Source organism: Brassica napus, chromosome A1 (genome assembly GCF_020379485.1).
Source record: "Brassica napus cultivar Da-Ae chromosome A1, Da-Ae, whole genome shotgun sequence".
Classification (NCBI taxonomy): Eukaryota; Viridiplantae; Streptophyta; class Magnoliopsida; order Brassicales; family Brassicaceae; genus Brassica; species Brassica napus.
The window spans coordinates 5,323,046-5,345,531 of NC_063434.1; the positions used below are offsets into that span (position 1 = coordinate 5,323,046).

General features: G+C 36.7%; 5 protein-coding genes and 1 non-coding gene across 6 annotated transcripts; 2 read left to right on the plus strand and 4 right to left on the minus strand.

Annotated features, from left to right (window-relative positions):
* Nucleotides 1–842: 842 nt before the first annotated feature.
* On the minus strand, nt 843–2,041 carry LOC106357810 (putative F-box/kelch-repeat protein At3g17540). The gene has a single exon (XM_013797514.3). The coding sequence runs from the start codon at nt 2,039–2,041 to the stop codon at nt 1,241–1,243; it is 801 nt and encodes a 266-aa protein (XP_013652968.2). The 3' UTR covers nt 843–1,240.
* A 183-nt stretch (nt 2,042–2,224) lies between these two features.
* On the minus strand, nt 2,225–5,564 carry LOC106430307 (protein HIGH CHLOROPHYLL FLUORESCENCE PHENOTYPE 173, chloroplastic). Its single transcript, XM_013871118.3, has 16 exons — nt 5,404–5,564; nt 4,990–5,226; nt 4,752–4,916; nt 4,620–4,670; nt 4,418–4,552; nt 4,296–4,319; nt 4,104–4,215; nt 3,905–4,030; nt 3,770–3,819; nt 3,530–3,688; nt 3,341–3,436; nt 3,145–3,260; nt 2,936–3,059; nt 2,759–2,872; nt 2,594–2,674; nt 2,225–2,503 (listed from the first exon to the last, which is right to left on the minus strand). Exons 1-16 carry the CDS (start codon nt 5,467–5,469, stop codon nt 2,357–2,359), a joined length of 1,803 nt encoding a protein of 600 aa, XP_013726572.1. The 5' UTR covers nt 5,470–5,564; the 3' UTR covers nt 2,225–2,356.
* A 59-nt stretch (nt 5,565–5,623) lies between these two features.
* On the minus strand, nt 5,624–5,695 carry TRNAG-UCC. The gene has a single exon. It is a non-coding gene; the product is annotated as a tRNA-Gly (tRNA).
* A 6,904-nt stretch (nt 5,696–12,599) lies between these two features.
* LOC106430391 (protein STICHEL-like 3) lies at nt 12,600–17,242 on the plus strand. Its single transcript, XM_013871208.3, has 6 exons — nt 12,600–15,023; nt 15,101–15,320; nt 15,795–16,211; nt 16,292–16,775; nt 16,855–16,918; nt 17,007–17,242. Exons 1-6 carry the CDS (start codon nt 13,104–13,106, stop codon nt 17,106–17,108), a joined length of 3,207 nt encoding a protein of 1,068 aa, XP_013726662.1. The 5' UTR covers nt 12,600–13,103; the 3' UTR covers nt 17,109–17,242.
* Nucleotides 17,243–19,387: 2,145 nt separating this feature from the next.
* On the minus strand, nt 19,388–22,449 carry LOC106357829 (pentatricopeptide repeat-containing protein At4g18840-like). The gene is made up of 2 exons (XM_013797534.3): nt 20,793–22,449; nt 19,388–19,776 (listed from the first exon to the last, which is right to left on the minus strand). Exon 1 carries the CDS (start codon nt 22,404–22,406, stop codon nt 20,799–20,801), a length of 1,608 nt encoding a protein of 535 aa, XP_013652988.2. The 5' UTR covers nt 22,407–22,449; the 3' UTR covers nt 19,388–19,776; nt 20,793–20,798.
* On the plus strand, nt 19,662–20,786 carry LOC106430476 (transcription repressor OFP5-like). The gene has a single exon (XM_013871301.3). The coding sequence runs from the start codon at nt 19,662–19,664 to the stop codon at nt 20,643–20,645; it is 984 nt and encodes a 327-aa protein (XP_013726755.1). The 3' UTR covers nt 20,646–20,786.
* Nucleotides 22,450–22,486: the final 37 nt, after the last annotated feature.

The following is a 22,486-nucleotide window of genomic DNA, read 5'->3' on the forward strand; positions in this document are numbered from 1 at the left end:
CTCAAAATCTATGTGTACCTCCCCCCTACGAAAATAGTGAGATTTCGGTAAATGATTTATATATGAAGCCTATAAACTTTTAATTTGTTTTAAAATTTATAACCACATTATACATTTGTATTAATTTATGATAAAATATTTTTCATGGTACATGGACATCGTTCTAATTTTTTATCAATTAATTTAGCAAAATTGCAAATACTCCCTAAATCATTGGACTAACCACTATAAAATTGCTATTCCCTAGAGAAACGGAGACAACAAAGGTGACAAACCTCTTTGAACTTCATCATATGTTATTCCATGATTCATATATGTATTAAAACAGTATTCTCAAATTTTTTGAATTTTTCTCAAAATCTATGTGTACCTCCCTACGAAAATTGTGAGTTTTCGGTAAATGCTCTATATATGAAGCCTATAATTTTTAAATTCGTTTTAAAATTTATAACCACATTATACATTTGTATTAATTTATGATAAACTTCTTTTCATGGTACATGGACATCGTTCTAATTTTTTATCCATTAATTTAGCAAAACTGCAAATACTCCCTAAATCATTGGACTAACCACTATAAAATTGCTATTTCTTAGAGAAACGGAAATAACAAAGGTTCCAAACCTCTTTGAACTTCATCATATGTTATTTCATGATTCATATATGTATTAAAACAGTATTCTCAAATTTTTTGAATTTTTCTCAAAATCTATGTTAATATTTATCACAACAACTGTTTGGAAGTCCTAAATTTTTTTGACGATTGAAAACCAAAAGGACATACAAGTGACTTTTAAGTATCATCTTGTTGGTGGTCGATCGGTCACTAATAGTTTCTTGATACACAGTAAGTACCATTTGTCTCTAATGTATCTTTATTCTGAGAACTCGAGAACTTTAAGAAAGTGAGACTGAGAGCGGTTATACAATACTTGGAATAGACTAGTTGGAGCATAGAGAGATAGTGATTTTCCATTACATTATTTCCCTTTTCTCCTTTATATGTATTGCCATGATTATAAGCTGTCTCTATAAGCATAAAAATGTGTATTTGAGTAAAGATCATTAAGATGACCTATTCAATTTCAAAATCAAAACAGTAGTTAAAACCAAAAAAAAAAAAAAAAAACAAAAGCAGAGGGACAACAAAAGCTAGCTTTATCCTTTAAGAAAAAAAACTCTAACTAGCTTTATCCATATAGGATGTATTTTCTTCTTTTGCCTTGGCTATGTGCCCGGTTCAGCTTTCTTCTTCTTTTGCCTTGGGGATGTGACACAAACTTGGAACATAACTGAGGAAACATGGCCAAATCCAAGTATCATTTGCAACCTCATAAACATGTTTATGTAAATCCTCTCCAACAATGTAAACGTGATCACGATGGTTTATGTCTCTAACACAAGTTACTACCACTTTATTCTCATCGTCCACCCAAAAATTCATCTCTTTCGGGTAACGTGGATACTTAAAGTTATCGAAGCTCACTACTAAGAATTTGCTCCATGACACCTCTTTGGCTTCATCGATCTTATTGCTCAACCATACATTCATCTCTGTCAAGAATGTTCCAGTATTGTGATGCAAAACCGCGAGGTGTTCTTCTCTAACAACCGACATAGCCAAATCTCTACGATCATCATCACTCTGATCCGGAAGAGGAAACGATACAAATACCTCCGCTGTGAAATCAAAACTGAGTAGGACATTATGGCCAGCTTCTCTATCTTTGTGCATCCAGTAAGCATTTCCTTTCAACGAAACAACATCATCAGAATGATGTAACCTCCATTTATCAGTGACACCATCAAGAACCCTCCATGAATCAGAGCTCAACTCATAAATCTCAAAATTAAAAACATATCGCTCACTGTTTTCGTAATAACTGCTAACCCTCAAAATTTTGTAGTTGTGGCAAGAAGATTCGCTTTTAACACATCCAAAAGCATAAGTATTCCACGGGCATAAGGCATGACTCATATGTTCTATATCTAGAGAAAATATTAACATTAAAGCTATACAGTTTTCATATGAAATTTTCATCTAATCAGTTCTCAATGTGTTCTTTTATCATCAACTGATTCCAGATTTATTTTTGTATCAAAATAATTAATTTCAGATTTTCCAAACGTAACTTTAATGAAGAAGATTATTCAGATGTAAATACCAATAACAAGGTATTCTTGGAGAAGAAAACAGCGCTCAATGATTATGTACTTTCGTCCATAAGCAACGCATCTTTCTATTAGAAAAGAAACACTCTTCAATGTACCGAGCCGTGTACATATGGAATATACAACCTTTATTTTGTTTTGTAGTTAAAAAAGAAAACAGAAGCAGAAAGAGACCTTGGTTTTTTTAAACAGAAACAGTGCTCTGTTCCAAAGCTTCTTTGCCAGTGATTCCATCTTTAAGATTCTTGAAGTACTCATTGTAGTCTTTCTCTGGTGGAGGATTCTCAGGATCTACTGTGAACGGTTCGCTAAATGGAACCGTGCTTTTAACCTGCAAAAACAAACACACAAAGATAAAAAAAAAAAGAAGCTCAAATGAGACATTAAGCATCTTCTTGAAGAAGAACAAATCAAAACTAACCTCGAATGTCTTGTTGAGAGCATGCGGGCTTTCTAAAGCAGCGATGCATATACGTGCTACTTCGTCTCTCGATACCTTCCCCTATATAATATAAAAAGCCAAGGTTGGTGGTTATGTTTAAGTTAAATAAGTTATGGTAGCAACAAAAAAATGAAATGAAATTACCGTAATGTTGTCGCCTTGATCGAAAATGAGATCAGCTCCTGCAGGCTCTTCTGTTAAAGCACATGGCCGTACTATCGCATATGGTATCCCACTTTCACGTATCAGATCCTCTCCCTGTTCATAAGAGTTTAGTGAATATGAGTTTCTCTGCTAAGAAGAGTGTATAGAGAAACGAACCTTGAGCTTGTAAGTGAGGATGAAATCAAGCTCCTTGTTTAATCTCACGGCTGGAGGTTGTTTGGTTAGATCCAAACCAGGTCTCTCTGGTCGGGTTACTCCCGCAGAGCCAACATGAACAAACCTGTAACCGTAAGTAACACAGTTTCACTTCAGAGTTAAGAGTGAAGAGTTTTTTGTCTTGTAAAGAGTAAGAAACTAAACCAGACCTTGGAGTAACGGGATCTTGAATGTATGCTCGAATGGTCGATAGAGGAAGCTCGAATGGTCCTTCTTTGAATGTGGGGTTTAGCTTACCGTCATACTCAAATTTGCTAAACATAAGCTGAAAATAGAATTAATCGTTACAAATATGATTAATCAAAGATTAACTAACTTATGCTAACAGAAAGACAAAACCGAAACCTGTAGTGAAATGATACTGGCTGGATTAAAAGGAGGTGCATCTGACTTTGTCCTTGCACGAAACACAGGTCTTAAAGACGAGAAAGGTAAGCGTACCTACGTGTTTACAAAAAAAAAACATAACATTGTTTGCTACTGATACACACACGACAAAAAAAGTAGATCAAGAAAAAAGTAGTTTTAAGTTACAGATTGCCATTGGCCTGGTGAGGTGTCGAAACTAGCGGTGTAACCAACAGTGTCCCAATCTTGGCTTGTCCGGACGATAAGCTTGTAACGGAGCCCGTCTCCTTTTAGCCGTAACTCCAAACCATCATATGCGGAAAGATCCTCTGCCTCTGGAAAATTCTGTGTTTAAAGAAGAAAAAAAAGAGTCATATGCTTCCAATAAAATGACAATTACTGTGACATTAGGGTCATACTCTTTACCTTGGTCCTAACACTAGTGAATCCGCCATTATTTGTCGTTGAAACATTTCCTAAGAAACATGTTATGTTTATGTAAGTAACAACCAAAGAGAAATAAAACAGCAACATAGAGTTGTTGTTATAATATCATCAAACCTTTGAAAATGCCGGTAGGTCCACCGTTTTCACCGCCGGTTAAATCTACTATGAAGTTACTTTCGCTGACACCTCCCATTACAACATCATCCAAGGCTCCCCAAGGTAGATCTTTAAATGTGTTATCTATACAATTACATTGGTTAAGTTTCATTAAAATGACATGTTGTGGTAAGTCATGTTACTCGACTAAAATTACCCCCAACACCGAAAAGAAGCTTCCCATTCTCAAGTCCAACACCATCTTTAACAGCATTGATCAAGTTCTTCATTCCAACGTACTCCACTAACTCGGGTGAGTCGCCTTTTATCTATATTTCACCACACAATCTATAAGTTCTAGTTCTCTTGAGCACTGAACGTACTAGATAAGTTGTTCTAGTCTTATTACCTCTGGCTCGAAGAACCTGACACCCTGCATTAGAACCCATATCCATCATTTCTCATAGCTACAATATATATAAAATTAAAAGGTTTGAGAGAAAAACTTCAGTACTGTAAATTTTGAGCAACCTGATTGTACTTTTGTCTCTCAGGTGTATCTCCTTCCTTTGGACCCACTATAACCGAAACAGCATTGATCACTTTCCTCACTCCTTTAAACTTCTCAGGAACCAGTGTGTTCTCCTTTGTAATGTCTGCCACAATCTGACAAACATCAAAGATGTTAGAACTATAAAAGACACCAAGAAGGAAAATGTGGAAAGTTTCTCACCAAGTCAATGTCAGGTCCCAGCATCTTCCTAGCCTTTTCTTCATTTCTAACCTGTGGATATATAACACACAAAGTTCAATACTTCACCCACATTTATATGAATATCAAAGAAACCAATCCAAAGACTAGTACCAATGCTTTAACAGGCAACCCTCTACTCCTCAAGATATCAACAACCCTTCTACCAACACCACCAGTAGCTCCAGCCACAAGTATGATTCCAGAAGTTTCCATTTCATTAACAGGTTCCTCCGTTGTTGATCCGTTGGTAAGTTTCTCAAACACTGATGAAACAAACTTCACAAGCCAACAAAAGAAAAAAATCAATCACCCTCAATTTTTATATTAAAACCTCAATGAGAATCAAAACCTTTAGAGGAGAGGGTGGTCCGTTGAAGAAGTACAATGTTTTGATGAACCTCCCAATGTCCCAGCCTTGTGATCCTTCTGATTTAGCAATGACCCGTTTTCTAAATGATCTTAGATAGACAGAAGAATGTGAAGCGTGTTGGTCACGAAGACGTTGGCCTCTATCATCAAGTTGAAGAAACGGTTTAGGGAGTGACGTGTTGTTAGAGAACTTTACTTTATAACTCGATGAAGAACCCTGCAAAATAACAAACTTTAAACCACATACAAGTGAACATAACATGAGTAATAGAGAAATATATTCGAATTTGATTTGTTACACAACATGCTTAGCCTGAAACTGCATCCCCCCTAGTTACATAATTTTCCAGACGAAACATAAGATCAGTTTGAAGAAAGAAAGAAACTAAGTAACCTGAAGGTTGTTGACGATGGAAGGAGATAACGGCGATGAAAGCTTGAGAGAAGAAGAAAGCTCCATGTCTTCAGTTACTACTCTCTGAAGATTTGGTGTCGAGAGATGTTTGTGCTGTGAAATGAATTGAGATTGTAGACCACACACGTGGGGATGTCTCAACCAACGGTTTTGTTTCCCGGTTCTGTCGAGAAGAAATTGGTTTTTAGAAGAAAAAAAATGCGTCTGCCGGGAGTCGAACCCGGGTCTATTGCTTGGAAGGCAATTATCCTAACCGTTGGACTACAGACGCTCTTGTTGTTTTTTAAGACGCTAATATTAATAATGTTTTTGTGAATTTTCTTTCCAGCTATAGTGGGTTAACCTTGTATTATGTTACTGTCCTGTGTTACAAAAAAAAAAAAAAATGTTACCGTCCTTGGGAAGAGATTTAAGCCAGAATTTTGATTGAGGATGTCGAAGATGTAAGTTTGCAATCTTCTATATATGTTGTGCTTGGCCGAGAGCAGAGAAAATAAATTGTGTTCTGTAATCTTTATTTATGTTGTGAACTTGTGATTGATTAAGTTGACTAATTATCTTCTGTAGTGATGATACGTTTAACATTCATTTGACCAGAAGTTTTAAGCTCTTCGAATGACAGACAATAAACAAAATATTCGTATTCTTCTGTTTTTGGTCTATGTATTTGTTGCATAAAAAAATGAAACAATCGAGATGTTCAAGCGGTCTAACTCAAATCAAGTTTTTAACACAATCCAAAATCAGATGAAAAGGAGGACTCATAGATATACCGGTTTGACCAGTCCGTTTTCAAAACATTAGTAATAGCATAAGCCAATGTCGCAATATGTACTGGTTTACTTAGCTTCAGCTTTTGACTCTTTTCTAGGCTCGTAAACTTTTGCGATATTAAATTAGGGCTTTACATGGAAGAACATGTGGGGAACATTTGATCAGTGTGGTTAGGCTTGTTTAGAACTCAAGACGCCGATGCTGGCACGTGGAGGTGGTCCAGGTGGAGCCAAGCAATGCTTCGCCGCAAAGTAGCGATGGTCGGCACGTGATAAAAGAATGCTAGGGGTATAAATAGTTAATTAATGATCTATTATTATTAACTTTTAAAACTAACAAGAGATTTTAGAAAACGTAGGAAAGACCGGAATCTTCGACCTGATCGATGATTACAATGTTTGGGACATTTTGGTTCTAAGGTTAGGTATGGATCGATATACGTACGAATCTTACATGTGGATGTTGGAACATCAGTTAACGGCAGCATGCATATTAGATAGTTCTAATTTAATTTCTCATAGTTTTGTCTTAGAATTTTTTGTCCACAAAATTTAATGGTTTTGTGTAAAAATATGTAACCATATTCAAATCTGGTTATCATCAACACATCTAACAATGTATAATTGCAATTTTGTAAAAAAAAAACTGCATTTTTGGCTGGTAACCATGAATATTTCAAATCTGGGCATAAAATCCGAAACCTGAAATCTGAACCGAATCCGAACCGGAACACCCGATCCGTACCCGATCCAAAATGTAAGAAATACCTCAATAGATTTTATAGGGTGTTACAAAACATATCCGAACCTGAAGTGTTATTAACCGAACCCGAACGGGTAACCCGAAAACCCAAAAAACCCGAAAAAATATCCGAAGAAACCGATCCGAATGTCCAAATTAATATATAATATAAATATTTAAAATATAAATATGTACGTCAAATATTCAATTTCATATTTATTTGGATATGATATCTAACAATAAGTATTGAAAATTTAAATAAACACCTTAAATACTCCATTATATACAAAGAAGGATATATTTTTTATGTTTTACTTTTAAATTTTAGATTTTACTTTGGATATACCCAAACCGATCCGATATAACCTGAATTCGAATGATATATAGTTACTTCGGACATATCCGAACCGATCCGAAACCGAAGTGTTATATCCGAATCTGATCAGTACTTGTAAATTTACTAGAATGGGACCTAGGAAGTGTTACAAAATGGAACCAAAATCTAAAAAATCCGATCCGAACCCGAACGGGTACCCGAACGCCCAGACCTACGTTGAGACTTAAATTTATAAAGATAGTCAAATATATCAGCTGATTATATTATACATAAAAATACGATTTTGCACATTTTGTAGGGATTTTGACATTTGCACTCCTAGTATTTAGCATTCAGATGCTAGGGTTTATAACAACAAAGTAGTCCTGAGTTAATCAATAAAGATCCTTCTCCTCTCCACTTTTACAAGTTCCAAGTGTTACAACGCATGAGTTTGGGCTCGAGAATCAAAGTACTTCTGGAATTAAAAACGTAAAGTTAACGTGTCAGTGATGTCTAATTGAAGTCATCTTTTTAGTTCATTGGATTTTGGAACTACAAACGCCTCATCTTAGGTGCTATTTATAAACTCTCCCTTCATTTTTAAAATATTTGATTGATTATCCACCCCGCGACAAAACTTGGGGGAAACCTATATCTCGAATTTGCATGTTGTCATTGTACCTTTTTCTTTTCATCTTTTGGATATAGCCAAGTAGATAACAACGTATTTGTTCAATACAATCTTCGTTCACGAGCCATGCCGATTCTCAACCTTTTACAAAGTAGTTGAGAAAGTTAAAGCGTCCACACTATATAGCTTCAAGTCATCTGTCTCTATGTAATAAATATTGGATATAGGCAATGCAACCAGAAATAATGTTAACATCGTAATAAACAAATATAGAGAAGAGGCCATTGGTGATGTGACTTATACAGTATCTTCTAACGTTCTTTTGTATAGCTGCGGTGCAACATAAGCTTTGTTTTTCGGGACCATCCTAATGTTTCACTTGAAATGTGATTTTGGTCCCAAAGAGTTGTTAAGTAGAGTAGTAAGTTCACACGCACATAACCAAGATTTAGCCATATCAATTTAAGAAGATATATTTAGATGACTAGGATGTTGTAAAACCACTACTAATGCATTTTTAAACCAAATTGCATTTGTGACAAAAAAAAAAAAAAACCAAATTGCATATATTTTTATAAGTTTGGGTTTTCACTCATCGGTTCAAAACATAGATAAAATAAATGTTCAGGTGTCTAGATTAAATTTGGTAATTTGCCGTCCATGTAATAAAAGCAGTACATATTTAAATACAGGTATCACTGTATACAATAACATACGCATACACACATGTAGCCAGTGATGCTGATATGCCTCTTTGAATAAAAATAAATGTATGATGTCTCATGAGTCTTGCTAAAGACACGTGATAACGCCTCTCTTGGACCAACTAGATTACTAATTTCCAAAGTATATAAATCGGTGGTCCATACCGTCTTCCATTTATTACTTTTATCCGAATCCTATGCTTTCTCCTTCACTTATATGTAAAAATTCAATTTATAAGAAATTATATATGAAGTTTTTAATTCTCTATGTCAAAAAAAAGAATTAGGAACAATTCTTAGATCTATAGCTATATGATATGCTGATGGTTATGACTATCACTTTGAATGCAAGTTATAAACATAAATTTAATAATATTTTGGTTAGAAACAGGTCTTCCATAAAATACTTGTTTCACTTATTTGTTTTATGAAAATAAGCTATAAACAGGTCTTCCATAAAATACCCACTTATTTGTTTTATGAAAATAACAAAAGCAACGAGAATTCGGTCAAAAAAAACACGAACTTTTCACAAATTGCCAAAAAAAACATGTACTCGAGCCTGGCCAAAAAAATCATTTACTTTTGTTGACTTTTCTAGTTTATTAATAAACTTAAAATTGACTTGCCAATTTAGCACGCCGTGAACTCACAGTTAACATAGTGTTAACTAAACGTTAGATGTTGGCGTTAAGTGAAACGACGTCGTTTCATCTCATTTGAAAACGACGTCGTTTTACATGATTTGAAAAAACAATCATGTAAACCCCTGGATTTAAACTCGGGTTGGTTGGTTCAAATGACAAGGTCTTTTACCACTGGGCTAGTGGAACTTTCAATCTATAGCTATATGATATGCTGATGGTTATGACTATCACTTTGAATGCAAGTTATAAACATAAATTTAATAATATTTTGGTTAGAAACAGGTCTTCCATAAAATACCTGTTTCACTTATTTGTTTTATGAAAATAAGTTATAAACAGGTCTTCCATAAAATACTCACTTATTTGTTTTATGAAAATAACAAAAGCAACGAGAATTCGGCCAAAAAAAACACGAACTTTTCACAAATTGCCAAAAAAAACCTGTACTCGAGCCTGGCCAAAAAAATCATTTACTTTTGTTGACTTTTCTAGTTTATTAATAAACTTAAAATTGACTTGCCAATTTAGCACGCCGTGAACTCACAGTTAACATAGTGTTAACTAAACGTTAGATGTTGGCGTTAAGTGAAACGACGTCGTTTCATCTCATTTGAAAACGACGTCGTTTTACATGATTTGAAAAAACAATCATGTAAACCCCTGGATTTGAACTCGGGTTGGTTGGTTCAAATGACAAGGTCTTTTACCACTGGGCTAGTGGAACTTTCAATGTACTTACTAACATGTTTACTTTTATTTGGTACTGATTGAATATAAAAATATTCTCTAAAAACTTAAAAAGATTTTTAAAATTCCAAAAAATTGAAAAATAAGAAATTTTTTATAAAATTAATTTTGAAATTAAAATTGAAAATAAATTTTATTTTTCTTTTTAAAAAATAAAACTCTTCCAAAATTTTCTAAAAAATTAAAACGATCTTTAAATTCCAAAAAATTGAAAAAAATAAAGAAATTTTTATAAAATTAATTTTGAAATTAAAATTGAAAATAAAATTTTATTTTTTTTTTCTAAAAAAAAATAAAAAATCTTCCAAAATTTTCATAAAATTAATTTTGAATTAAAATTAAAATATTTTTTTTTCTTTAAAAAATCAAAAAATTTCCAAAATTTTCATTTAAAAAAAAAATATATAAATTTTTTTAAAATTATAATAAAATAAAAAAAATTAAAGTTACAATTATCAACTTTTTATGTGTGTATAATTAATTCCAACTTTTAGCAAATGTATTAAAAAAATTGAAAATTTTGGAAGATTTTTTATTTTTGAGAAGAAAAAATAAAATTTTATTTTCTATTTTAATTTCAAAATTAATTTTATAAAAAATTCTTTATTTTTTCAATTTTTTGGAATTTTAAAGATCTTTTTAAGTTTTTAGAAAATTTTGGAAGAGTTTTTATTTTTTAAAAAGAAAAATAAAATATTATTTTTAATTTCTAAATTAATTTTATAAAAATCTTCTTTATTTTTTAAATTTTTTTGGAATTTTTAAAAATCTTATTAAGTTTTTAGAGAATTTTTTATATTTAATATGTACCAAATAAAAGTAAACATGTTAGTAAGTACGTTGAAAGTGCCAGTAGCCCAGTGGTAAAATACCTTGCCGTTTGACCAACCAACCTGGGTTCAAATCCAGTGGTTTACTTATTTTTAGTTTCAAATCATGTAAAACGACGTCGTTTCATCTCATTTGAAAACGACGTCGTTTCACTTAACACCAACAATAAACGACGTCAAATATTTATGTTAAATTTATTGACGGCGTGCTAAATTGGCAAGTCAGCGAAAACATTGTTAATTAAATCTAAAGTCAATGAAAGTTTGGTGTTTTTTTGGTCAGCCCAAAAGTTCATGTTTCTTTTGGCAATTCTTGAAAAGTTAAGGTTTTTTTTGGCCGAATTCTCCAAAAGCAACTTTAGTGATCACCTACGCCAACATATTTTCTGTTTGATGATCATCTAAGGTCTCAATATGAGCACGTGATCGTGATGTTAACCGTCGTACCATAATAGTTATCGTCCGAACCATCAAATTTTAGTTGTCGTATTCGATTTCTTGTTTTTCCTCTCTAAAAGTCTTTTTTGGGTTAGAGCTCTTATTAGTTGCAGTTGTGACGTCAAAACTCTCATTAGTTATATTTTCCATATAATGTAATCTTATTTGAGATAGAAAGCATATCAGTAGTAGCATTTAGAGTAATATTCTTTTCCGTCATATAGATAGAAAAACAAACTTCCGACTGTACGTTACTTTCAGACAGCACTCTGTTCTTCTCAATCATTTAAGGGACTTCAACGTCAATCAAAAAAAATCTATGAGACCAAAACCAATTTTTAGTGGTTGTAAGTAGGAACCATAATTATGGTCAAACTTAAAAAGGAAATATGATCATCACAAATATTTACTTTAAATAAGTTTCAATTTTTTTTTTTACTTTGAACTGTTAAATATGAGCACAAAGATTTGACTAGGTAGGTTAAGTGGACACATCTTCCCTTTAACAATCTTTTATGAAAACAATATAAACTAATTATACATCCAATCCAAATTATTTAAAATACAAGTGATTGTCATGAAGTTCATGACATGAACTAATTCACCTTAAAAACATGTCACCAATCAAGATTAACTGTAAATAAACTATATCAGAAAACATTAACCTGAAAAAAGATGCTACTTCACAGTCATTCACAACACACAATCAATATTCTAAAAATTCGACAGCTACGGAAAAGAAAACCATAAGGATTCAATAAGCACATTCAAGGACCGGTAGCTAAGCAACCAGGAAGAAGGAGATTAACACTTCACACATATCCAAGACAATTTAGGCGAGACAATAAAAGACAAAGAAAAAGACGAAGAATCAATACAAAACTCTAAATTACTTATCGAAACCACCAAAGAGCAAGAAAGAGACCTCACAGAAGTTCGAAGGCTGCAAAATGCAGTTAAAAAAAAAGGATTAGAATCAACAAGACATTAGACATTAAATGAACAGAGAAGCAACCTAAACCGCACAAGCAACCAACAAATGACAAATGAGATAAAGAGCCAGCAATGACAAATCAATGGATCTTCTAAGCACTGAAATGGTTAAATCCAACAATAACCAAATCATATTTACTAACAAAAAAACAAGGATGACAAAATAAATGCCAACGACTAGTTTTTAAACACAGAAAAATACAAGCCGCAGTATTCGAAGGCCGACACTTTTTGATAATTTGGTAGCAAAAATTCGGAAACTTTTTATTTGATTTTTTTTTTAAAAATAAGTATTTTTCTAATATTCATTTGCATGCTTTTTCTCCTACAAACGGACAGCTCTTTATTGGCTTTGTTCCTACCATACCTATCTATGTTCGTCTCTGCAACAGATCTGTCTCCATTTCTCTCTCTACAAAACCCTCTATCCAAAACAGAGGTTTCTCTTCTCTCTCTCTCTCACCTCGCCTCTGCCAAAAGCCATCGTTATCTTCCAGAACCCATGAGTCTCCTCTGAATCTGCATGTGAAAATTTGGTGTAGAAAAGAGGAGAGATCTGTGACTTCCTTTAAAACGCTGCCGTCTCTTTTAATCTCTGTTGTCCCTGTGACTCACTGATGAAGTCACTAACTTCGATGCCCACTTGCCTCTCTCTCTCTCTCATTAATTGAGAAACCATCTTCACTGCACCTGAATCACCACAAAGTTTGATCCTTTACCTTCAAAGTTTCAATCTTTTCCCCATTTGGGTTCTCAATTCTCCGATTTGGTTTTGGGTTTCTGAGATTTAAGACATTAAAAGCTGTAATCTTTGGTTTCACAAAGATGAGATACGATTCGATTTGGTTTCTGTAAATGACGACGACAACGACTACAACGACGAGAGTCGCTGCTTCCTCTTCCTCAACTCGGAACAACCGAATCCTGAAAGACGCAAATGGAGACATCGGCGAGCATCTCCGTAACCACATCCACTTAACCAACTGCATCCACCTAAAGAACCATATGCACAAACAGAGCCCTGTCCTAACCGACCGCGCCTTGATGAGAGACCTCATCGTCCTCCAGAGGTCACGCTCCCTCAGAGACCCTTCCGCTAGCCCTCCCGCTTGGAACACGCCTCCTTCGATTGTGGACTTGCTTCCCAAGAAAGGAGAGAAGAGCAAGTCCAAGTCTAGCCGTAGGTTGTCTGCTCTGAGTGGTTCATCGCCCGTTGTGAACTTTGGGACGTGTAGGGTGACTCCTTCTGATGAAGGGTTTGGTAGGAGGGTGAAGAGGGAGGAGTCTAGTAGGAAGAGTTATAGAGTTGAGGAGGAGACTCATTGTGGTGATACTGGTTCGAAAGCTAGTGGGAGGCTTAGTAGAATCAATGACGCTATTGCTAAGACATTGTCTGATCAGTTACATGAGGCTGTTGTGGGTGGTGGTGATAGTGATGATGTTGTTTCATCTAATGTTCGTCCACGTGTTAGATATGGAGGTGGTGGAATGAGTCGGACTAAGAGAAGGAAGTTTAGAGGGACGAGGAGAGTTCGTGGTAAGAGTATAGATATAGATAGAGAGAGAGACACTGGTGGTGGTGGGAAGAGTGAGATGTCTGTTGCTTCTAACTCAGTTCCTCAAGGTGAGAAAGAGGGTTTAGGGGAACAGAACATGACTAAGGCTTGTGGGATTCCGTTTAACTGGTCTAGAATCCATCACCGAGGGAAGACTTTTCTAGACAAAGCGGGTAGGAGTTTGTCTTGCGGTATGTCTGATTCTAAGGGGAGAAAAGGTGAAGCCAGTGAGAGGAGGAATGGTTCTGATTTGATGATGAGACAGCCTGAGGATAATGATGGTGACTCTAGCTCTTTCGTCTGCTCTGATGGCGGCGAGGCGCTTCCTTTACTAGTTGACAGTGCGGAGAACGAAGGATGGGTGCATGACTACTCAGGGGAGTTAGGGATCTTTGCGGATAATTTGCTCAAGAACGAAGAAGAAGATTCTGATCTTGCTTCAGAAGGAAGGTCAGGAGAGAAAAGACACAACAAGAAGAAGAGTCATCATCATCAGCAGCAGCATCAGCAGCATCAGCATCAGAGTCTAACGGAGAAGTACACTCCCAAAACATTCAGGGATCTTGTAGGACAGAATCTAGTTGTGCAAGCTCTCTCCAACGCGGTTGCAAGAAGGAAGCTCGGACTATTGTACGTGTTCCACGGTCCAAACGGAACGGGGAAGACCTCTTGCGCTAGGATATTCGCAAGGGCTCTCAACTGTCATTCATCAGAACAGCAGAAGCCTTGTGGTGTGTGCACCTCATGCGTCTCGCACGAGATGGGGAAAAGCTGGAACATTCGAGAAGTTGGTCCTGTAGACAACATTATGGATCTGCTTGAGGGTAACAACAATGTGACGGTTTCATCTCATTCCCCTCGTGTTTTCATATTCGATGATTGTGATACTTTCTCATCTGATTGCTGGAGTGCTGTGTCCAAAGTGGTGGACCGTGCAGCGCCGCGGCGTGTGGTCTTTATCCTCGTGTGTTCTAGTCTCGATGTGTTGCCTCATGTGATCATCTCGAGGTGTCAGAAGTTCTTTTTCCCGAAGCTCAAAGACGCGGATATTGTTTATTCATTGCAATGGATTGCGTCAAAGGAAGAGATTGAGATAGAGAAAGATGCTTTGAAGCTTATAGCTTCGAGATCAGATGGTTCTTTGAGGGATGCTGAGATGACTCTTGAACAGCTGAGTTTGTTAGGACAGAGGATCTCTGTTCCTTTGGTTCAGGAACTGGTAAGCATTAATCGAAAAGTCAAATGTCTTTTTATATATATATTTCTCCATTGACATTCGTTTCTTGGTTATTGCAGGTTGGGCTTGTTTCTGATGAGAAGTTAGTGGATCTTCTTGATTTAGCTTTATCTGCAGATACTGTAAACACTGTGAAGAACTTGAGAACAATAATGGAAACAAGTGTAGAACCATTGGCTTTGATGTCTCAGCTTGCAACGGTCATAACAGACATTCTCGCGGGTAGCTATGACCTCACTAAAGATCAGCATAGAAGAAAGTTTTTTCGACGGCAACCATGTGAGTTTCTCACATTTTACAATATGTAGATGAAGCTCTAGGATAGAACTAGTCATCTGTTGATTCTGAAAATATCATGAAAATTAAAATAGTCACAAGGTTATTCATTTAGTTTTTGAATCCCGAATAGGCCAAATCTTCAGTTCGTTAAAATCTATGTAGAACGGAAAAACTCACAATTTTATTAATCAAATCTCAAAACTGAATACAAAATTTACTAGACAGCTAAAACCATAAAACTCTAAACAAACAACTATATTTTTTTTTTGCTGAAGATCTCTTATAACCTTTTTTTTTCCCCATAATCTGGTAGAAGCATTAATGAATACTTAATCAAACCAATGTACTAAGGGGCTTCCACAATTTTATTAATAAATTAAATAGTAAACTAGATAATCATATATTTGAAATATTCTCTCTGCATCATTTCTTGTGTTTTCTAATCCATCTTCTTGGTTTGTTAACTACTTTTAGTATCTAAAGAAGATATGGAGAAGCTTAGACAAGCTCTCAAGACTCTATCCGAGGCAGAGAAGCAGCTGAGAGTATCAAACGATAAGCTGACTTGGCTCACAGCCGCGTTGCTTCAGCTAGCTCCTGATCAGAACTACTTGCTTAACCGTTCTTCCACTGCGGACACTAGCGTAAACCGAACTCCGTTGCCGCTAGAGAACAATGGAGGTAGAGAAAGAGAAAGCTCAGATCACCATCTTGATCCTTCTAGCGATGCAGCAGCAGGGGAAAGAAGCTCTGGTTTAGACAGACAAAGTAGAAAAAACCGACCGGCTGTTGAAGAGATTTGGTTGGAAGTTATTGAGAAGCTTAGAGTAAACGGTTTGAGAGAGTTTCTTTATAAAGAAGGAAGAATCGTCTCTCTTAGTCTCGGTTCAGGTAAAATGCATTTGAATCTTGACTTTAGAAGCCAATTTGACTGAATCTTTTGATTATATGTTTTGGTGTTGTTGGTGCAGCTCCTACGGTGCACTTAATGTTCAGCTCACCGTTAACAAAGTCCACGGCTGAGAAGTTCCGTGGGCATATAATGCAAGCGTTTGAAGCGGTTCTTGAGTCTCCGGTAACTATAGAGATCAGATGCGAGACAAAGAGAGACTCGAGGCCAAGATCGTCTTTAGCACTCGTTGGACAAGATCACAACGTGAATGGAAGCGGGAGAAGTGAGATAGTCGAGGTCATTGAATCTAATGGGCAAAGACGGCGTCAGCAACAGAAGGAAGAGGAGGAAAGGAAAGAGCGAGGAGTTGGTTCATCCGCGTTGGCTCGGGCTAGAAGGAAACATATGGAAGCAAGCCAGAGTCAGAACCAGAGCCAGAGCATTGTGAGAGGTAAGGTCTCGCTGGCTCATGTGATTCAGCAGGCTGATGGATGCACGCTTCAAAACGGCTGGTCTAAACGCAAAGCTGTGTCTATTGCTGAGAAGCTGGAACAAGAGAATCTGTAAGAATCTCAGAAACATTCGATCAAACATGCAAGATCGCTTGGTAAAAATGTTTAATAATCTTTGTTTATCTTACAGGAGGCTAGAAGCTAGATCAAGAAGCTTGTTATGCTGGAAAACCTCAAGAGGCACACGTCGCAAGGTTAGCAACACTCTTTTTATCTTCTGTACAAAATCAAAACTTTGTTTTGTTATGGTTAACTGATTTTTTTTTTTGTTTGAAAATGTAGGCAACGAGGTTGAAGGTGAGAGGAAGAAGGACAAGACCACGGGCGTTATTGAAACTCGTGTCGTGCGGGAAATGTCTTTCGACGAGATCTCCATCAAGATAATGTGTTTTGTTCTTTTGTCGACCATACGCAAATTGTTATGTAGTCATAGTCAGTTGTAGCCTTCTTTGCAATTGTAATAGTTCTTCTGGATCTTCTTCTTACCACAAAAAAATAAAATGGATTAGTTTTTGTAAGTCTATTCTTAAGAGTTGTAATGAAATGGTGGACATGCTTTCATTAATACTGCATGAAAAATGCGGTATGTTAACCGCAGATGGTCTTGGAATGTTCTTCATAAGCTGAGGTTGGCCTCGCACAAAATTAACATTTGCATTTTCGTTATTTATCTCAGGTCCAACATTTATGAAGTTCTACCACAAAAATGTAGGATGATTCGTCAAACCCTAATATTTGATCACCAGTAATGATTAAACATACAAATTCAAACTTACATAGAGGGAAATTAGGTGTGGCAACCATGCTGTAAAGCGATGATAAAAATAAATTTAATTTTACAACATTTAATCTTCTTTCCATCTTTAAGAAAAAGAATAACCCTTACAACACAACGGGTTCGTTTGGCTTTCATCAAGTTTGAAATAGTCTTGTGTTTTGTCCTTACTAATGATAAGGCCAGTCTCCAAAAAATCTTTAAAAAATAGTTTGGATGATTTGAAACTAAAGGTTCATATCTCACTGTAGAATTATTATTCAAAAATCGTAAAAGAAAATTATGATAATTATATGTTGTCTTTAATCAAAAATATTTATTACTTTCTCCATTATGCAAAAAGAGTCATTTAGATTGATTTTTTTCTTCTTTTAAAAGTGTATTTCCAATGCAATTTACATTTTAGATATATATATATATATATTTGCCATTTTAAATGACCATCAATGATTTAAATTATTTTATTTAATTAATTGTATATTACATAAAAAATATTACTAGTGTATTTTTGTAATTTTAAATCCATTTGAAATATGTCAAGATGATAATCACAAACAGAGAGAGTATATTTATTGTTTCGGTGAGGTAGGTTTGGGCATTCGGGTCGTCGGATCGGATTCGGGTCGGGTCTTTTTGGGTCCGGGTATTCCGGGTCCAAGAGTTTAGGACCCGATAGAGTAATTTCAGAATTTCGGTTCCGGATCGGTTCGGGTCGTGCCGGGTCCGGGTCGGGTCGGGTCGTGCCGGGTCCGGGTCGGGTCGGGTCTTAGATAGTTTGACCCATTCGGGTAATTAGAATTTATCGGTTCGAATTCGGTTCGATTTCGGGTTGGATTCGGTTCGGGTTCGATCTAAAAAAGACCTAAAAATACAAAAAAATATCTGAAAATATTTATATATCCAAAAATATTCAAAATTTTATTCAAAATTTGTGTTTTTATTATATTAAAATGTGTATATATACTTAACTATGCGAGATACAACAACAATTCGTTGTCTCCTAGTGGTTGACCCCATGTTCTCTAGACAAATAACCCGTCTTCGATTCTCCTTTGATGCATTTTATTTAATTTACATTATTAATTCGGGTACCCATCGGGTTTCGGATTTGGGCCGGGTCGGGTCTAAGATCCGCGGGTCCTCTGTAACAAGACCCGATAGGGTAATTTAATCGGGTCGGTTCCTATCCGAACCGGGTTTTTTCGGGTCGGTTTCGGGTCGGATCTTCGGGTCCGGATAAAATGTCCAGGCCTGCGGTGAGGAAAATACATGGGTATTATTCTTTTATATTTCTTTTCAGATGGGAACGTAGAAGAGCCTGAAATTGGCAAATTTGCTAATGCTTCAATGCCAAGTCTTTACAATATAAGAGCGACATGAAACTTATGTAAATAACACCTCTATCCCCATATATAGAAGAATCAAATACAAATTATGAACACGTAGGTGGTGGATGACACAAACCATACCTCAAGGTAGGTGATATATCCATATGGAAAGATTTTAGCTGTTCTCTTAAAATCAGGACCACATTAACTTCACAAAATCTCTACCTTTCAGATAACCCTGAATCCATCAACTTTACCCTCTTCATGATTAAAATCTCTCTCGGTCTAGGACCGGGACCGATATCAATCATATTGTTATAGTCATGTGAATGTAACCATTGCAAAGGGCAATAGATTCTATGAGCCAAGACCTCAGTGTTAAGACAGCTACTACAAACTAAAAGATATGATGATTCTTGTGGTTCTTGGGTCTGTCACGTTACTTAGAATGAAGAGAGAGCCTAAGTATTTGTCATCAATGAAGTTTGGTTTTTGATTGATAAAGCTGGTCCCCTACTTCGGTATAAATTCCAATACATACCCAGAGATAACAGAACTAATAAAACAAAAACTTTTCTTAGGCCAAAAGTGGTCACAGGATTCTTTGGTTCTCTTTTTTTTTTAATTCAAACTGCAACTAGCTTTTACCCATTAACTCATTAAGACAACGTATTCCATCTGCCTATTAAACACAACGACCTAACCATATTACAACAGTAATCTCTAGATATATACCCCTTACATTTGTATCATATTGTTTTATAGTCTATCCTAAGAAACCCCCGGTAGAAAAAGAAAGCTCAAAAACTTTTTCAAATTCTTGGATTGTCTGGAATGATGATGAGATGGGGAAGAAAGAGACCTGTTTCTTCTTCTTCTTCTTATGGGTTGTCTCGTGCTCATCCTGTTTCTTGGTTTTCAAAGTTGAGTGGTTCTTCTGACTTGAAACCTGCAAAAGAGAAGAAGCAAGATGATGAAAAATCTAGCAAAACGTTACAGCGAGTATCAGTAGAAAAGGAGAACGCTGCAACAAGGTCAGCTAATATGGAGTCAACCGACAAGTTCGAAGAGATAATGAGCAGTGTGCGGAAGAAAGTAAGAGATTGCCAAAGAGAGACGTGTGGCTTTCTGAAAGTAGAGGCAATGGATAGAGACAAAGGAACTGTAAGAATTCAGGTGAACAGAGAGAAGCAGAGATGTGAGAGACGTGACCAAAGGCTTCTCGAACAAAAGCCAAAGAGATCAGAACAAGACGCAGAGATCAAGGCCAAAAATCCAGCGAGAAGGATAGGTACAGGGAGTTACAGCAGAAACGATTCTGTGATTCTTGGTCATACCGAATCAAAACCGGCTCATCAGTGGCAAAAGCCCAAGGATATAAAACTACGAGAAACGAAGTTGAAGGCTGACCAACAGAGGAAATCTCTGTACCTAAGAAGGGAGCTTAACAGATTAGGAACAAAAGAAAGCAACAAGGTTAGAGTTTTTTCACCAAGAGCATCTGAAAAATGCAGAGTTAAAGCTATTGAAGACTTGAAGAAGGCTAAACTTAGAGCACGGGAACAAGAACACGAGCTTGTGAAGGAAGAAGCAGATGGAGGAATGGAGAACGAAAGCTTTGCATTAGTGAAATGCTCGAGCGATCCTCAGAGGGATTTTAGAGATTCAATGATTGAGATGATCATGGAGAATGGCATCAACCACCCTGAAGATCTCAAAGGGCTTCTGGTTTGTTACCTCAGACTCAATAGCGATGAATATCATGACATGATCATCAATGTGTTTCAGCAAGTGCATCACGATTTAAATTTTCATTAGTCAAATTTAGAATAGTTATAATATAATGATAAGTGCATGATTAACCATTCTGATTTGTTAGTAGTTTAGGTTTCTAAGATGCAATTTCCCTAAATAAAAATTTATAAGCAAGACTATGAAATTAACAGATTAGTTTTTGGACATTACCGAGTTTTAATCGTTTATTAGTCCTTCACCAGCTAAGAACTCATGGACAACACCATCGACTTCTATCATGCTACATCCAGGCTTCTTGTTTACTCTTTCGGCTCTCATCTTTCTTCTCACCTCCGTAACCTCATCCCATCTTCCATCAGAAGCATACAAGTTTGACATCTGAACATAACCAGAAGTCTCCCCTGGATTCAATTCCAGTAACCGATTCGCCAGACTCTCCGCTTGTTCCGTTCGACCAAACCTTTTACAAGCACCAAGAAGAGATTCCAATAGAACCGAAGCCTCATCTGGTGGAACCTTGTTCACAAGCTCTTCAGCTTCCTCAAATCTCCCCAACCGACCAAGCAAATCCACCATACAACCATAGTGTTCAATACTCGGCTCAACCCCGTACACACTACTCATCGTTTCAAAGAGTTTGCGAGCTTGGTCTAACAAACCCACATGATTGCATGCAGACAGAACAGCGATAAAAGTGATACCGTTCGGTTTAAAACCTTCGTAAACCATCTCTGAGAAGATCTCCAAAGCATCGTTCCCAAGCCCATGGACGCTCAAACCCGTGATCATCGAGTTCCATGTACTCACATCTTTCTTCGAAGCACCTCTAAACACTTCAATAGCCTTATCAATCCTCCCGCACTTCGAATACATATCCACAAGAGCCGTTGCTAAAAACCCATCGATCTCAACCCCATGCTTGTCAATATAAACACGCACCCATTCACCTTGACTCAAAGACCCAAGATTAGCACACGCGGACAACACACTAACCAAAGTAAAACCATCAGGCTCCTCGGCACAACTCTTAAGCATCTCATTAAAAACCTCCAACGCTTCTCCGTAACAACCAGCACTCGCATAACCACTCACCATCGCGTTCCAAGAAACCAAATCCTTCACAGGCATCTCATCAAAAACCCCTCTCGCCTCCTCAACCAACCCTGCAGCAGCATAACACGAAACCATAAAGTTCCAAGACTCAACATTCCTCTCCTCCATCTCATCAAACAACCCCCTCGCTTCCTCCACCAAACCCTTCTCCACAAAAGCACTCAACAACGAGTTCCACGAAACAACGTCTCTCTCAGGCATTTCATCGAGCACCTTACGCGCAACCTCAAACCACCCGCTTCTCGCGTAGACATTAACAAGCGTATTCTCAACAAACACATCCGAATCCAAACCAGACTTCAAGAAAAGACCGTGGAGCTGCCTTCCTTCCTCAACCCCGCGAAACGCAGCGCACGCTTTCAACGCGAACGTGAAGCTGTACTTATCCGGAGCCACTGGACCGCCGAGGAGCATCTCGCGAAACGCGGTGAGAGCCATCTCGGGGGTGGGGCTGTTAGCGTAGGCTCTGATGAGGGAGTTGTGGGTGAAGGCGTTGGGGGTATCGATGCGGTTGAGGATGGAGTGAGCGTAAGAGACGGTTTTGGGTTCTGGGTTCGCGACGGCGAAGGAGATGAGTTTGCTCGCGGAGAAGGTGTCGCGGGAGAGGCCGGTTTTGAGCATAAAGGCGTGGGCTTGTTGGATCTCTGAGAGAGATTTGGCTTTCTCTGTGAATGTCAGAATCGGCAGTGGAGTTGATGAGCAAGTGCTCATGTTTCTAGTTGCTTCTTTCTCTCTCAGCAGTAACAAATTCAAACCGCAAATTGATGAATATAATATATTAGTTTTTTTTT

Bases quoted from the DNA above. Each gene is read 5' to 3' on its own strand.
- LOC106357810 (XM_013797514.3), bottom strand. From the start codon at position 2,041: ATGAAAATTTCATATGAAAACTGTATAGCTTTAATGTTAATATTTTCT.
- LOC106430307 (XM_013871118.3), bottom strand. From the start codon at position 5,469: ATGGAGCTTTCTTCTTCTCTCAAGCTTTCATCGCCGTTATCTCCTTCC. The intron at 4,917-4,989 runs GTTTTGATTCTC...TGGCTTGTGAAG, and splicing joins GACCACCCTCTCCTCTAAAG to TTTGTTTCATCAGTGTTTGA. The intron at 4,671-4,751 runs GTACTAGTCTTT...ATATATCCACAG, and splicing joins GGTTGCCTGTTAAAGCATTG to GTTAGAAATGAAGAAAAGGC.
- LOC106430476 (XM_013871301.3), top strand. From the start codon at position 19,662: ATGATGATGAGATGGGGAAGAAAGAGACCTGTTTCTTCTTCTTCTTCT.
- LOC106357829 (XM_013797534.3), bottom strand. From the start codon at position 22,406: ATGAGCACTTGCTCATCAACTCCACTGCCGATTCTGACATTCACAGAG.
- LOC106430391 (XM_013871208.3), top strand. From the start codon at position 13,104: ATGACGACGACAACGACTACAACGACGAGAGTCGCTGCTTCCTCTTCC. The intron at 15,321-15,794 runs GTGAGTTTCTCA...AACTACTTTTAG, and splicing joins GTTTTTTCGACGGCAACCAT to TATCTAAAGAAGATATGGAG. The intron at 16,212-16,291 runs GTAAAATGCATT...TTGTTGGTGCAG, and splicing joins CTCTCTTAGTCTCGGTTCAG to CTCCTACGGTGCACTTAATG.